This window comes from Anser anser (assembly GCF_964211835.1).
Source record: "Anser anser genome assembly, chromosome: 2".
Lineage (NCBI taxonomy): Eukaryota > Metazoa > Chordata > Aves > Anseriformes > Anatidae > Anser > Anser anser.
In genome coordinates this window covers 68,931,265-68,946,253 of record NC_139721.1, presented here as the reverse complement: position 1 = coordinate 68,946,253, position 14,989 = coordinate 68,931,265, and the positions used below count along the sequence as shown (strand labels likewise).

General features: G+C 40.9%; 1 protein-coding gene across 2 annotated transcripts in view; it reads right to left on the bottom strand.

The window, feature by feature from the left end:
* Positions 1–4,902, bottom strand: part of PTPN3 (protein tyrosine phosphatase non-receptor type 3) — a 168,947-nt gene extending 164,045 nt beyond the window's left edge. Inside the window, exon 1 of one of the 2 annotated variants that reach the window (XM_083825199.1) lies at positions 4,713–4,902. In XM_083825199.1, coding sequence (XP_083681325.1) covers positions 4,713–4,839 — 127 coding nt within the window. In that variant the 5' untranslated portion in view covers positions 4,840–4,902. The remainder of the gene's footprint in view (positions 1–4,712) is intronic. The other variant, XM_083825200.1, reaches the window with a different exon arrangement.
* Between the last annotated feature and the right edge of the window lie 10,087 nt (positions 4,903–14,989).

Sequence of the window (14,989 nt, the reverse complement as noted above, 5' to 3'; positions counted from 1 at the left end):
CAGCTGCTGGTAGCTTTCCTCTGCTTGCATTCCCACCCACGTTACCACAGCAGCAGGAACAGCAAAACATTAAACACGAGGACGCTGCGTGGGCAAAGTCCCTGAATCCTCCGGGTTCTTGAGCAGCCTGGATGCATCTGCCAAGCCCTTGCACATCTCGGGTTCTTGCTCCAGGTCCTTTTCTAGCTGAGTCTGGCACAATTCTGGGACAACTAGCACCATCTGTGTGCAGAATGAGTAGCTAATGCTGGTTATACCCGTTTTATGTGTTTTTCAGAGGAGCATTTTAGTGGCCAGTCTCTGCAGGGTGAACATAAACAGTTTTCCCAAATACACTTCTCAGTCACCTTTGGGCAGCACAGTTGTGCTTACATTTTTACCTGGGCTCCACCCATGCGTTGCATAAGTCTTTCTTCCAGAAATAAGTCAACAGAGAGGAATTCACATGGAAATATCTCTTTCCACATGGCTTTCAGATGAGGAACATATGAAGAGCATGTGTATTACTTCTGCCTTGTTTTTGGTATATTTTTTATTCCTTTGAACATATAAAAAGTAAGGAATTAAATCAACGTCATTTCTTATTAGCTGACTACAATTATAGATCGGGTTGACATGCACTGATGTGTTAATTTGGCACATTATCAAAAATGAGAGCCAAAAAGTCTGACAGTCAGGCACCACGGTTCCCTGGAAAATAAGGAACTTAACTACTTAAATAAACCTTTTGTTTTGACAATTTGACAGGTCTGGTCAAGAACAGTTACTGTGTCAGGCCAGTATATTTTGATTTTTCCAGGACAGTCCGTGGCATTTTGATGTAAAATGTTCATGCACAGGAACCTACAGGGTATGTGTTAGATGGCTTACAAATTGATTCACTGGCAGATCTTCCAGAGGTCCATGAGAAGATAAGTGGGGCTATTTCTCTCATAGTCCACCAGGGACCAGTTCTTAGGCTGAAATATGATTTGATATTACAGTCCACAATCCAAACAAAAAAAATTGAACGCCTTTCCCAGCAAATTTGTTGGGTGAGTCAAACAACCAGTGGGGTTGTTAATAGGGAATCACTCCTGCATTGAGGGTGATCATTTATTTAAATGGTCAAAGTGTATACTGATACAATCAAACAAGAGATTTTATATTTGAAAATAGTGAAGTGAGGATGAGCAAACATCTGGTAAAGCTGTTCCAGAGCAGAACATTTTAAAGACTCCTCCTTTGAAATTTGCCACTTCCTGAGCAAAAAAGTACTGAAAGGTTGGTCAACTAACATGGAAATCTTGATCAGGCTACAAAGGAGGGCCAAAAATTGATCCAAAGATCAGAGGTCAGCCTTACCAAATGAAATTTAGGGTGCTCAACACACATGGCTTTTTTTGGCAAGTACAGAAAGAAGTGATTTAGAAATTGTGCAAAAGTGCTTAACACACTGGAAACATGGTTTGATAGCGTGCTTTCATCTGAAAAGCAAACATTCAGAAGGTAAAAGTAGAACAAGATTCAATTTCTCATCAGTCAGGCAAATAAAATATCAGAAAATTCTCTGTATAGTGGTAAGCTTGTTGTTACTTAGAATTTTTGTTTTGTTTTACAAAAAAGCTGTGCATGAGAAAAAATTTGAAACTTATAAAAGTAAACATTAAGACAAAGGGAGAAATAAATAAATAAAAAGTAGCTTCTATTATTTTCCTTTAAAATTTATGTTTGCAAGCAGCTATTTAGGAATATCTAGGACTATGTCATATACTTGAGAAGTTTGTTTACCCCTGCTCCAGAAGAAGCTGCATTTATTGCATACATTTTGCTTCTTAAGTGGTGTAAAAGCCATTTCAATGACTAACTGGGGTATTTGCCTTTGGAAACCATCTCTGTCAAGAAGGCCTAGGAGAAGGGCTTTGAAGAGATTGATGAGGAAAGTGTCAGGCTGAGCCTAGTTAGGCGGCTGTGCCTACACATGGTATGTGCACAAACAACATTGTTTTGGCAATTGATAATTTCGGAGACAGGAAAAAAAAACAGCAAGATCTGGTGACATCTTAGCCAGCGTGCTGCTGTTTCAGGACATTTCATCTTCCTGTTCTTGTTGTATCTATTATGAGACAAGCCTGCTGCATGACAAAAGTAAGTAGTCAGTAGTCTTCTCCATCTGCCTGGGTGACATGAAACAGAGTGACAGACCACAGAAGGCCCCAACTCATGTTCACAGGAAAGAGTAGCGTCCAGCTGTGGAGTTAATACCCTGGCACTACAGCATTGTACCTTTACGGACCTATGGAAAACATGCTCTATGACTAACTATGGCCTAATCTTTCAGTCTTGTAACCATCCTGGTTTGTCTTAGAGGACCAAAAACAAAAATACAAACCAACCAAACCAACCAACCAACCAACCAAAGCCACACCATAAATGTCTTATTTTATTCCTTGAAAGACATTTAGGGAGACAAATAGCAGTAAGCAGAACCTGCATGGAAATATGCCGTCATGGACAGCTAGACACAATGGTTCAGGTATGAAGGTTCAAGTTTCTTGTTAACTTTGCATAGCAACAGATATGTAGCCCAAAGATGTACCAGATGTACTCCCAAATATGTACAATGCCCGTCATGCTACAGCAGAAAGAATTTCTTTTAAGGATGAGTTTTGTCTTTATAAGCTAAGCTCTTCAATGGGCTGACGTTTTGGATCAGTCCACAAAAGCACGTAGCTTTGAGCTGAAATGCAGCAAAATGCTCACTGGGGGCATTTTGACCTTTTATGACTGGAATGGATACATTCAGTGCTCAATGTGTGTTTTTAACGTGTCAGAAACATGCACTACCTGTCCTTGGCAAGTGCTTAATGCCGTAAATGCAACGAGGCTGCTCCTCCATGCAGTCCTCATGGAGCAGCTCCATTGGCTTCGGGGGGATCACTGCTGACTCACACCACCAGAAGGTGTAATTAGAGGGCCCAGCTTGTCCATCCCGAGGTATTACACAGTTTCCTTCCTCCTATGGATTTATTTCCTTTGCATTTGATTTGATATTTTCATGCATACTTTTCAGACTGTACAGTGCTGCATGTGTTGCAGCTGGCACATTCCTATGATCCCAAGAGCCAGAAAGATTGAGAAATCTTTCTCTCTTTTACACATGCAAAAACAATGACACACAGTATTAAGTTGTATACGGTATACAAAACCGAGCAGTCTGAGAGCTCCAGTCACCTTCTCTCTTCCGTGGAAGGCAATTGGATGTTTTTAACCCAGTATGGCTCTAGATTTTTTATTTTTATTTTTTTTTTTCAACATGAAAGTGAACAACAGGCAAGGGGAACCAAAAAAAAAAAAAAATGGGAAATCACTCCATGAAAGAGAAAACACCCACTTGTGAAGTTTAGGTTACAGCAAGTCTAAACATAGATCACTGATATCCTGCATATATAAAGCTTTATAAAAACCTCTAATAGCAACTAGTCAGCAGAAAAGAAAGCATCGCTGCCTTTTTATAATGCAAATATCACAGCTCCTGGTTCGGCTTAAGCCCTGTTGGAGTCATCCAGCTCCAAGAGGGCTGGTTCCTAGCTCGTCTCAGCAGGATGCTGCATGCAAGGGAGGATTTTAACTGTCACCTTCTGCATATGGGGCTTTTCAGGGAGGAGAAATCATCTCTCCATAGGCGGACTGCATCTTTGCTGACATCCCTGCCCTACCCTGCTCTTGATATCCAGTGGAAAACCCTGAGCAGAGACATTTTTACATCCAGAACAAAGCCGATCTGGAGTAAGCTCTAAATAACATCCTCTTTGCGTTGCCAAAACCAGCCTTCCCATTCGAAAGGCAAAGTATCTGGAGTTCAAAGAGAGAAGTTTTTCTTTGTGCTGAACTTTGCCCTGGCAGCGCACCGAAGTGGCTTCAGGACATACCAGTTCCGCTCCTACCTTCGCTTAGCGTTTTGTTGAGGCAGGCCCAGCCCAGGCTCGGCGCTCCTGCCTGCCTGGCGCACTCTTCGCTGGCACCTTGGGAACTGGTCTCCCGAAGTCTTTTAGCATTTTAAAAAACAGAATATACAGATTTTGTTCTTTTGTTCCTTCTAGCCCATGTTACGTTTTCTAGTAAGAGAAGTAACATTTCTCGTTCGCAAAGAAATTCTGCTACAGCTTCCTTTGGGACGGGGGGATGGATTTGGGAATCTTTCCACCATACCGTAAGTCTTAGCTGACATTTGGGTAAAGTTCTGGGCAGCTTGCGTTGTCAAAAAAAAAATAAAAAAATAAAAAAATAAAGGTGCTGTTGTTCTTAATCATATCTACTATTTTTTTTACTGTATCTTTCTAGAAAATGCTTTCCCAGCACCCCAGTCTGCCACTCCAGTTACTCAGAGGTAATCAAAGCCCATTGTCCGCATTCTGCACCACACAAGCAGCCCTACGCCACAGCGCTTTGCTAATACAGGCAGAAAGTCAAAGATTAAAGCAAGTTTCCTCAAGATGCTTGTATATCAGAGTTCTTCATACAAGCATCCTTTCTTTTGCTTGCAAGTACACTAATCGTATTTCAATTGCATGCCTACAATATAAAGTTAATAGCTTCCTTATTTCCTCATTTTAGCATTTCCCCTCTACTCCCTCAGTCTTTTCAATTATAATGGCTAGATTGTTTCTTTCATTTCCTTTCTCCAGCGTCCTGGTTTCATTCCTTATACGAAATCACATTTGGTCACTTACACTTTTCCTGAGGATAAGCACACGACAGCAGCATCTCTTGCTCCACCATGGCGCCGTCTGTCAGAGAGTTCAGTGGTCTTCTGAATAGCGTTTCAAGGAAATATTTTGGAAACCTAAGCTCGCTCATGCAGGCTTCTGATCTTCCCCAGTCCTCTTGGCTTCTGTGTGCTGTCACATGTTATCCTCCCTCCTGAGGAACCTGTGAAACAGGTCTGGCAACACGCATCTTGTGTGTCAGAAGAGTTTTAATTGATTCATTGCAACAGGTACCCACCCTCATTAAAAAAAAAAAAAAAAAGACGTTGAAAGGAGCCGTCTCTTAGCGCCTCATTTGAAATTACAGAACCTAAAATATGTCACAGCTGCTGCACTTTAAAGGGAAACTGCTTTGAGAATATGCAGGAAATAATTTAAAATCAGTCTTACGTGCCAAGTAAACCGCAGCTAGCGGTATAATTCGGATGCTCCTGCACCGTGGGAGAGCAGCTATCCTTTCGCTATGCACCAAGGTGGCAAGGGCTGCCTCTGCATCTCCCCAAGGCACAACTTCTGGTGGGACAGAACAGCTCCACGTCTCTGCCACAGAGACCTCTGTGTCTCTGAACAGCACCTCTGATTGCTACTGATGTGAACAAACTACATGAGCCTGATTTCTGAGAAATGCATCACGAGGAACACAAGGCTAATGGCGTTTCAGTGCCTGCAGAGATGCCTTCTCCATGCAGCAGCCACAGAGGTCTCTCTGCCTTTCAGCAGACCCCATCTGGGGCTCAGCAAGGGGCCCCAGCGCTGCCCTGCAACCTCCTTGCAGCTCAGGTACCACTTATCTGCTGACCCCATGGCCAAGAGTGGTTGTAGCTGGGCCCTCGCTAGGCCCTGTGCCAATTTCACACCAGGGCACATCAAGTAGCATCCCCATAGCAGTTTCCTACCGATGTTGCTCCCACAAGCTGGTGGTACCATCGTCAAGTGCAAGCAAGGCAGTGGTTAGCAAGGAACCAAAAAGCAGGAGACGCGGGATTTACACCTGACTCTGCCTCTAATTTGTCCTGTCACCTTGGGCAAATTGCTTTAGCTCTCTGTGCTTCTGTTTCTCCATCTCTAACATGGATAATTATAGTTCCCTTTCTTTGGAAAACGCTTTGAAATCTGTGTACAAAATGCAGCATGAAAGATGAAGTTATCATTATTGCACACTTGTTAAATATTGGGATGGGGCAGACAATAAGCAGCGAGCGTTTGAGATTTCGTGCATACGAAGTGTTATGTTGTAAGAGGACCATGACCTTATTGTCATGACCTTATTATTATGTTTAAAAAAATAATAATTTACAGAATTTGGCACAAATCCAGTTTCTGTTTTCACAGTGGAGCGCTGAGAGAAAAATCTAAATCAATTCTCACTTCTAGGAACATTACACCCTCTTGGAAACAGCAAGTTTACCGGAGGTTCTCTGGTGGAAAATGATGTAATATGGCTATTTCCTGCTTTTCTCTCACCTGGGTAAATAATATCTCTCGTTTTTCAGCCAGTGAGTGTTTACATTACACTCAACAGATCTAAATACTCACCCCCTTTCTCTTTCTCTCTCTTTAAAAGATAAAAGCCAACAAAGATCACCAAGATTTTTTTCTTCATTGCAGATAGACAGATTGACAAAAAGTTGCATTTTTCAGTGGCTGAATTCACTTATATAGAACCATAGAATTATAGGTTTTTGGAAGGGACCTTAAAGATCACCTAATTCCAACCCCCCTGCTATAGGCAGGGACAGCTCCCACCACACCAGGTTGCCCAAAGCCCCATCCAGCCTGGCCTTGAACACCTCCAGGGATGGGGCATCCACAGCTTCTCTGGGCAGCCTGTTCCGGTGCCTCACCACCCTCACAGCAAAGAATTTCCTCCTTATATCTAATCTAAACCTACCCTCTTTTAGCTTAAAGCCATGGGAGCCCTGTACTTGTTTTAATTCTTCAGCAAACAAAACAAGAGGGATGCTTGTATTCGCCTCACTTCTACAGTGTTGCTCATTGAGGGCCTCTCCTCAATGGGGATGTTGCATCCTTCTCCTATAACAGCATTCTCACCAGAAATTTGCTTATCTACTCTCCTGCTAGTCTCCTTTAGTCTCCTAAACTAAAATCCTGGATAATTCTTAACGTGGAAGATAGCTCAGAGATTAAGCTGGGCAACGCTGAATCGAAGATAAATGGCTGTGGGGAAGTAGCTTTTTGTGAAATGCCCCTTGCTTGCAAGTTAATGCTGGCACACTGAAAGCTTACCTAAGTCTCGAAACAATTCTCTACATGACTTAACACAGCCAGCCACGTTTATTACAGACCAGGAGATTGGTAAATGTATAACCTACTCGCTTCTTACTCCATAATCCATTAACTTCAGAGCCATGTTCTGAGATGTCCTAAGGTTACTACACTGACAATTTATAGTGAGAACTGAATCATGTAGAGCTGCAAGCTCAGAAGCCCTTGGAACTACATCTACAGAAGAGTGTCCATTTATTTGCATTGTGTGAATGCATACAATTGCAGTAGGCAACTTCTCAAAAAACAAACTCTTATGACATTTGCAAACATACCGAGTATCATATTATCATATTCTGCTTTGAATTTTGGTGAAAAGGACTGTTACGAAAAAAGAAAGGCTTATTGTAGAGAGATATTATAAAAATGATAGAAAAAATCCTTTAAAAACTTTTTTTTTCTCTTTCTGTTTTGAGCTGCCGTTCTGCCTGTGGATGAAACAGGTCAGGAATTAAAGCCGTTACCCTGCCTTTGGAAATGAAAGGCACAGTGGGAGCTGACTGCAACTTTTTCAGCAAAGAAGTGAAAAATAGCATGTGAAGTTAGGCTTTTTGGTGCCTGAGATAATGTTTGGATGAATGAATGCATTTAAACCAAATCCTGAAAATCTGAAAACCATCTAATGAGCTAAGTGAAGCAGTACTGTCAACTGCAGCAAAAACACTAGGAAGAGTTAAGTTTACATACAAGATGATTCTGTTGCAATCATGAAATTAAAATATGAAGTGATAGCAGCCATTTATATCTTTGGACAGACTCCAAGCATTCGAACTGATGGGTACATTTGTATGTGAGTTATTTGCAAAGAGAGCTCAAATGACAAACATCCCATAATTGTGGTGCTTTATCCTCCAAGAAGCTCGTATCTGTAATTATAATCATTGTCTGAAAAAACAATACAGGGTTACAGTAACTGTGCAATTGATGCTTGTCTCCACTTCTGTCACTGAAGTGACAAAATAACCAAGCCGTGTTCACATCTGCTTCCTTATAATGCTCCATTTGTCCTCGCCCCGATATCTGGCCCTAACCTACAATTACGTGTCATTAGATTTCCGTGGAACTGATCAAAGGTGGTCCAATTCAAGGCTGATTTGGGAATATGCCAAAAGCTGGAGGGCGGACCCTAGCTGGCAGCAAATGAAGCAGATTTAACCAGTTGTTTCTTTAAACAGCGTGGGTTTCCCACTTCGGGTAATAGCTCTGTTACCCAGTGCCATGGGAACAAGGTGAAATCTGAATATATTGGTCCAGAGAGGTGTGTGATAGTGTCAGCCAGATCATGTGGGCAATCTTTGCTTTGCCTTTCTAACTCAAGGACCCTAAAATGCTTAATTCAGCAGAATAGTAAGTGTGGCTTCATGGCAATGTGCACTGGACACCTACAGTGCAGATCCCCAGGTGTGTGAGGTGCTCAGCCTAGGCTGTCTACGTAGTCAGTGGAGAGAAATAGGCTTGCTGAGGATGTCAGTCACCTGAGCTGTACCAGGAATCTCTTTTAGGAGGAGAGCCATGCCATATACCCCTCTGTGTATTAGACCTGCCCTGTAAAGCAGACCTACTGGGACCATCCCTGTGGTGAACCTCTACATTTACTGAGATGGATTCTGCTCTTCAGACATGGCACAAAGCCAAATAGGTTGCACTTACCCTTCTAGACACACTTTTCTGTTCCCTTTCTCAGATAAGAAGTGAAGAGTTTCTACTAAGTTGTGCCCTGTGGAATCTAGGATGACCCTGGGACATCATCTTCCCAAGACCGACTACTTGGACCCTAAAAATCAAGAAGACTTAACAGGGCAATATGTGGCAATACCATTGCTGAACATGGCACCGCCCAGAAGCAAAACTAGAGAGCATGTGTGAAACATTTGAAATTCTTCCTAGAACAAGATATCCTGAAGATGATATAAAACAATTTTAATGTTTGTTAGTTTTTTTAGTTTAAACTGAACATCATCTCAACATCTTGGTTTCTCAAGATCACAGAAGCCATCATGTATTTTTAGGCAAAATCTAATTCAAGCATCCATTGACGTGATAATTTCTTGGTGACACGTATCTGCTGTTAGACATGGTACAGATTTCTGCAAACCGCAGTCGGACACTTGGCTCACTGTCTACTTCATCTGGAGACATTTCAATGAATTCAGCTTTAAATTCTTGCCCATTAAACACTACTATCAAATTTTTTCCTCCTAAAATGCCAATTGCTTTAGATTAATGAGCAGAAAAACCTCACATGCTGGAAGGGCCATGGGAATAAAATCAGCCTGCTGAGCTGCTGCAGAAAGCTGAAGGGATCCAGGGACAAAAGGCTATGAGGAAGAGATGTGCTTTCCCACCCTCTTTGAAGGTGATGCAATGTGATGTTAATCCAGAAGTGTTTTGTTTTTTTTTTTCCTAGCTGCAGTTCAAGGGATCAGCAAACACACCTGAAGGCATGAAGGATGTGTTTAAACAAAGAAGATATGAATGGATTCAAACCTCAGACTTAAAAACCAGGCAAACAAAAAGACTGCATAAGGCAAAAAAGAGGCGGGTGCAGTGATTGCAATGGCAAAACAGTGCAGAATAATGAACTCACTAACAAATCGCTGCCAGCACCTGCAGATTTCCAGTTAACTCTGCATGCTGTTCCACTGTCTAATCCTGCCTGTCAGTGGGGGCACCATCTGGAGGATTGCTTTTAAGTATTAGGTTCTCTTTCAAACTTGTTTTCTCTCTGAATGTGGTATGAATTTCCAATCAATGGGCTGGTGAACCAAGAAGGCTGATGCCCCATAACTCTGCTCAGTTATGCTCTCACATTTGCAGCCGGTCTCCTCGGAGCTCTCCTGGCTGGCTTCATTACTTACGGCTTTGAACCCAGCTTCAGGATATCCCAGAGTTCATACAGCCATTACAGAGGAAGGTGTGCTGAGATGCCTGGTGGGCCAACATCTCTCAGCTCTGTAGCTGTTTGCTTTGCTCATAGTGAATTGTACTAGTCCCATATGGGCAAAAGAAAGCCAGACATAAACTGCAAAAGACCCAAGCTGAAGTCAGAATATCAAACTCTCCAGGTCAAGATTGTTCTTGCTGCAAAACCTAGGGAGAGGTAGATATCCAAGTGTTAGCACTGGGACTCTTTATATTAACAAATAAAGTCAATACATATGTTCATTTTCAATGTTCCTACATTAAACAGAAAAAGGAAAGACCACAGTTGCTTTCATTCAAAATGCATTGATAGAGAACAAGTTCTCCACCACTGGCTGTGCTGGGACTATTTTCCAGTTTATCCCTGTGGATCAGCCTATAGCAAAGGATTTGTGAAGCCCAATTAATTTAATTCAGAGGACAGGGGGCATGGATGGTTCCTTTGGCCATGGAAACACTCAGTTAGGTTGGCTCCTCAGATCCCATTTGCAGCTGCACCCACAATTTAAAGCATGTATGTGTACATCAGGGGTCAGAAGCTGCTTTGAGCAGTGCTGGGTTATGGGAAAGCAAAGCTGGTTCAAAACCAGTGCTGTACATGTCCCACTCTCATTTCTTGCCATTTTGTGTAAAGCTCTAGATTTTCATCTGAAAGTTAACTACCATCAACATAAACTGGCACTTCTTCACCCTTAGTGCTGAAAATTATTTTTGTTGGGAACAAAAAACCAGAAAGGTATAATAACAAGAGGAAGAGAATAGTCTTGTCTATTGCTCATGCATGTAGCCAAGTTCATTAGAAAACAGTAATTAAGTATAAATAGATTAGATAAGTCTAATCTTTGCTGGAGATGATAGGTTAAAACTGGGGGACACATCTGAGTGTGTGAAATATACAGGAGATCACTACTAGTGTGATTATATATATGAAGTGAAAAAAGGAGATATTACCAAAAAAGATAAAAAAGAAATAAAAAAGCTTATTTTTAAACAATCATAAAAATGATCGTTTATGGTGTAGGAGGTTGCTCAGAGTTAGTTGGAGGGTTTAATTACACAGCGTTTCTTGAGTGAGTAAGCTTCTTGACTTCTTTTCAATGTGCTGACCAGAGGATATGTGTAAGCTTCACTGTATTTAGTAAATACCTTAGGGTAGACGAATTCCAAATGACAGCCACATGGTTTCATGCAGCAAAATGGTGATTTGTCATCGCCATCATGTTATCATCACACAGAATGTCAACAAGAAAGGGCTATGCTACTGACAAGTGCCTGTGACACCCTAATGACACGGAGTTGTGCTTCTCTCTTTTCCATAGGCACAAGCCTTAGAAGCATGACTCCTTCACAACTTAGATTTGAATACCATAATTTCTTTTTCTGGATGCTCATTTTCACAAGCATGACTCTTTCAAACCCACTACAAGGCAGGCTGACCCTGTTTGCTACATCTTCGCATTTTAAGACCCAGTGCAGAAGGAGATGAGCACCAGAACAGAGAAAAGATTGTCCCTACAGAGACAATCCACATTTAGGCAACCTTTAGTTAAGTCTTTGTCCCTACAAGACTATTTGCCTTCAAAGCGCCAAATGCACTGAGCATTACACTTAAGGAAGGAGCTAGAAATGCCCTTGTGCATCTTCATCCTGGGCTAGAAAGCCAAATGTCTCCACTCAGGCCAGCAAATAAGTCCTTCACCCCTCAGACAGCAAGCGGACAGTGCATCGGCTGCTTAATGCTCTAACTAAGAGCTGCACAAACTGTTAGTGTGGCATCAAAAAGCAAGTAAGTTTTGCCTCTTCCTTCAGTTAGATATTTGTTACACTTAGATGAAAGGAAGTGACACTCTGGGTACAAATTAGCTTAGAGAGGGATAGTAAGAAACTATTTTAAAAGTTGCATAGGGCCAGTATTTCAAGAATGTAATTTTCTTAGAGATACTAGGGATACGTTTGCTGAGTTTAATCAGTCTTCACTTATTATATTCATTACGTATAGATGATGCTTCATCTTACACACAAGGCTCTTCAGCTTTATCACAGATGTGTGATACGCTTTATAACTCAGCGCTTTGAAGTGGTGTATCCATTGATGTCTTTGCAGCTAGCCATAGACCTGTGAATTTAAGAATTCTTTTATATTTCCAAGTGTTCTGCAATAGGTAACGACTTCTACCTTATCATCCACTCTGCTACTGATTTCTTTGGCATCTATGCTCTGCGTTCCGGGAATCAGGAGATTTGATCAAAGATGTAAACAAAAAATTCACTCTAGGTTCAACTTTTTTTTATTCGTTCAGGTAACTTAGAAGTAAAAGTTCAATATTATGTAAAAAAGGAGAGGTTGTTCTAAAAGGTGTCCTAGACTATTAAGTAAATATGACTGTTTAAAGGAGAATTTTTTAATGTTTGAGTTGACATTAACTTTGAAAAGGTGAACTACTTATTCACAAAGGTATTCAGCTAAGCTAACAAAATAATTCCAATTCAGTTTCTTAGAATTAACCTACTGGTTTTACAGTGACTTCTTTTGATTCTACCAAATAAAATAACCATTAATATTTCTTAATTTATCCTGATCCAAGACATCTAACAAGAGTCCCAATTTATTCTGATTGCAATCCAAGACATCTAACAAGAGCTACACTTCTATTTTTTATGCTACTTTATGAATTTTTACAGTTCTAATACTATGCCTTGCTTTACCAAATACAATTCAGTGCTTAATGGCTTATAAAGGAGGTCTGTGATATATTGCCAACATATACCACTCGGTATTTCTGCTCTTAAATACCCAGATCTTATAAATCCACACCGATGCCATGATTTAAAATCTTCCTGGAAAACAATTCAAACTTGCTTATTATCTGCACAAGGATACCTTCCTGACTTCGACAGGGCTGCCTCAAAAAGTAGTCACATATGTAGCAGTGAAGGATTTGAAATACGTTGTCTTAACGTGCTTCCTTGCAATGTGCTCATCAGCTTAAAAGTGTTTGTTCTGTTAACGTTGCAAGTTTCCCTCAGGATTTGAAACTTTGGGAAATTTCCCAGGGTGGGTCTGTGCTATGCCCCAAGTGATGCTGTCTGTTACTTCTTTGCAACAACATGATTTTTTGTGACTTTGCAGTGCTTTAGTCTTCATTATTTCTGCCGGCATATAAATGAACAAAATAGGATTTTACTCGAGTTTGTTATACTGCTTGTGTAAGAGTTACCAGGAGTTAAAAAACAGACTTCAGTTATGAGACAGGCATATAAAACTTGCCCACTCCTCACACAACATTGGTTGGTTTTAAGCATGAAGTGTAAACACTCAACTCAAAACCAGTAAGTAATCCAACCAAAGACGAATGCAGCATGAGGCATTACCATAACGCGATGAGGGCAGATGTTTTCGTCCTTTCGTAAGTGTAACCAAAATAGACTATGAGGGCGAGGAAACTCAGAACAACACTTGCCTATAAAAGCAAGGGGGGTTGGGTTTTGTGTTTTAAGGTGTAGTGTTAACAGTATAATTACTCATAATAAAAAGAATTTATTATACTCAAGCCAGAAAATCATTAAGTCCTGAATTCTAACCAAAATAGCTGATAACGCAGGTTAATCTGTGAACTGACGGACGTGTTTCATTACTCTTACTTTGATAACTTTCACCTCCTTGTTCTTACAGTGACAATGCTGACTATCTATTGTTTTGTTTTGTTTAAACAAATCATTTATGCTTCTCAGCCCAACCTTTTCTGATATGCCCTTAAGGACCAGGTAGAGCTTTTAACTGAGTGAGTCTGAAAAACAGAAGTGGAATGATGGTCCACTGGTGCTGAGTAAATGAATGAGATGAAGTAATCAATAGGAAAATTGACCCTATTCTTATTTAACATTTATTATATGCCCTAAGAAAAAGAGATCTTCTACTGTGTTCACTGCTGGAAATAAATAACAGTGATTACCAAGAGTTTCCAGTCTCAGCCGAGTGCTATGTAGCAAGGGCATTAGAAAAAAGTCTTATCTACCACCATCTTTTTTGTGTTTCTGCTTCAAAGCCCAGATGTTCTGCTCAGTGATTTACTTCAAGGTAATGTTTGTTCCATTAAAAGTTTCTGCAGAACAATACACAACCAGACATAAAAATGATAGAGAATATAGCTGATACATTGTGTTTGACCATAGATCCACTACTGAAAAAATAAATAAATAAATAAAAATTATAGGATGCCTTGGAAACCTTAACTCAGTAGTCAGGGGTACCTCAGCCTATAATGTCATTCAACAGCTAATAATGTAAACAGATGTCCCTTTTTGCTACTGTGTGTTTCATATTTGGGATGCATCTGCATTAGCATCTTGATCCAGGTCAGGAGGGTTTGCTGGTGACTCTCCCAGTTCCTGTGCTTTGGTTTGGTCTGAGAGAGCGTGAGTTGCATCCAGCTCCAGCCACAAATATGCGTTTTGTCCACAGAATAAAAAATTCCTGAGACAACAAGTGTGTATGCTCTGTAGATCTACTTCTACAGTAAAACATAATATTTTGTAATATCAGAGTTTCTTGTGTGACCTAATTCCATTTTCCAGAAAGCCCTGTTCTTAAACTGCTGCTGAACTGACACTGGTATTCCAGATATGGCCTAGTGCAGGTTTCATAACAAAACTACATGGTTCAATTCATTTCAGCAGTTGCTGCTACCTAGAAACCCTTCAGTCTGTTGTGAGTTATTTTCCAGGAAAAGGCAGCAGAAAATTAAGCTGTACATCCGAATTTGTGGTAAATGCCTGAGGAGCCTCACCTTTGCTCCTGTTAGCTGGTTCTCCTACAGCAAATGATATATTGCTCTGTATTCATGAACCTTTGTGCATTTGCAAAGAGTCAAAAGAATGCAAATTTCTTTCCAGTGGTGCCAGGCGCTGCCCCTTCCAAGGAAGTGTATCGCTGAACATGCAGAAGAGCCAATACTCCCTTCCTTCCCTCACCTGATGCCCTCCAAGTATTTGGGCTCCTCCTGAGGTCAAAAAAGACTGTTGCTTCTCTTCCC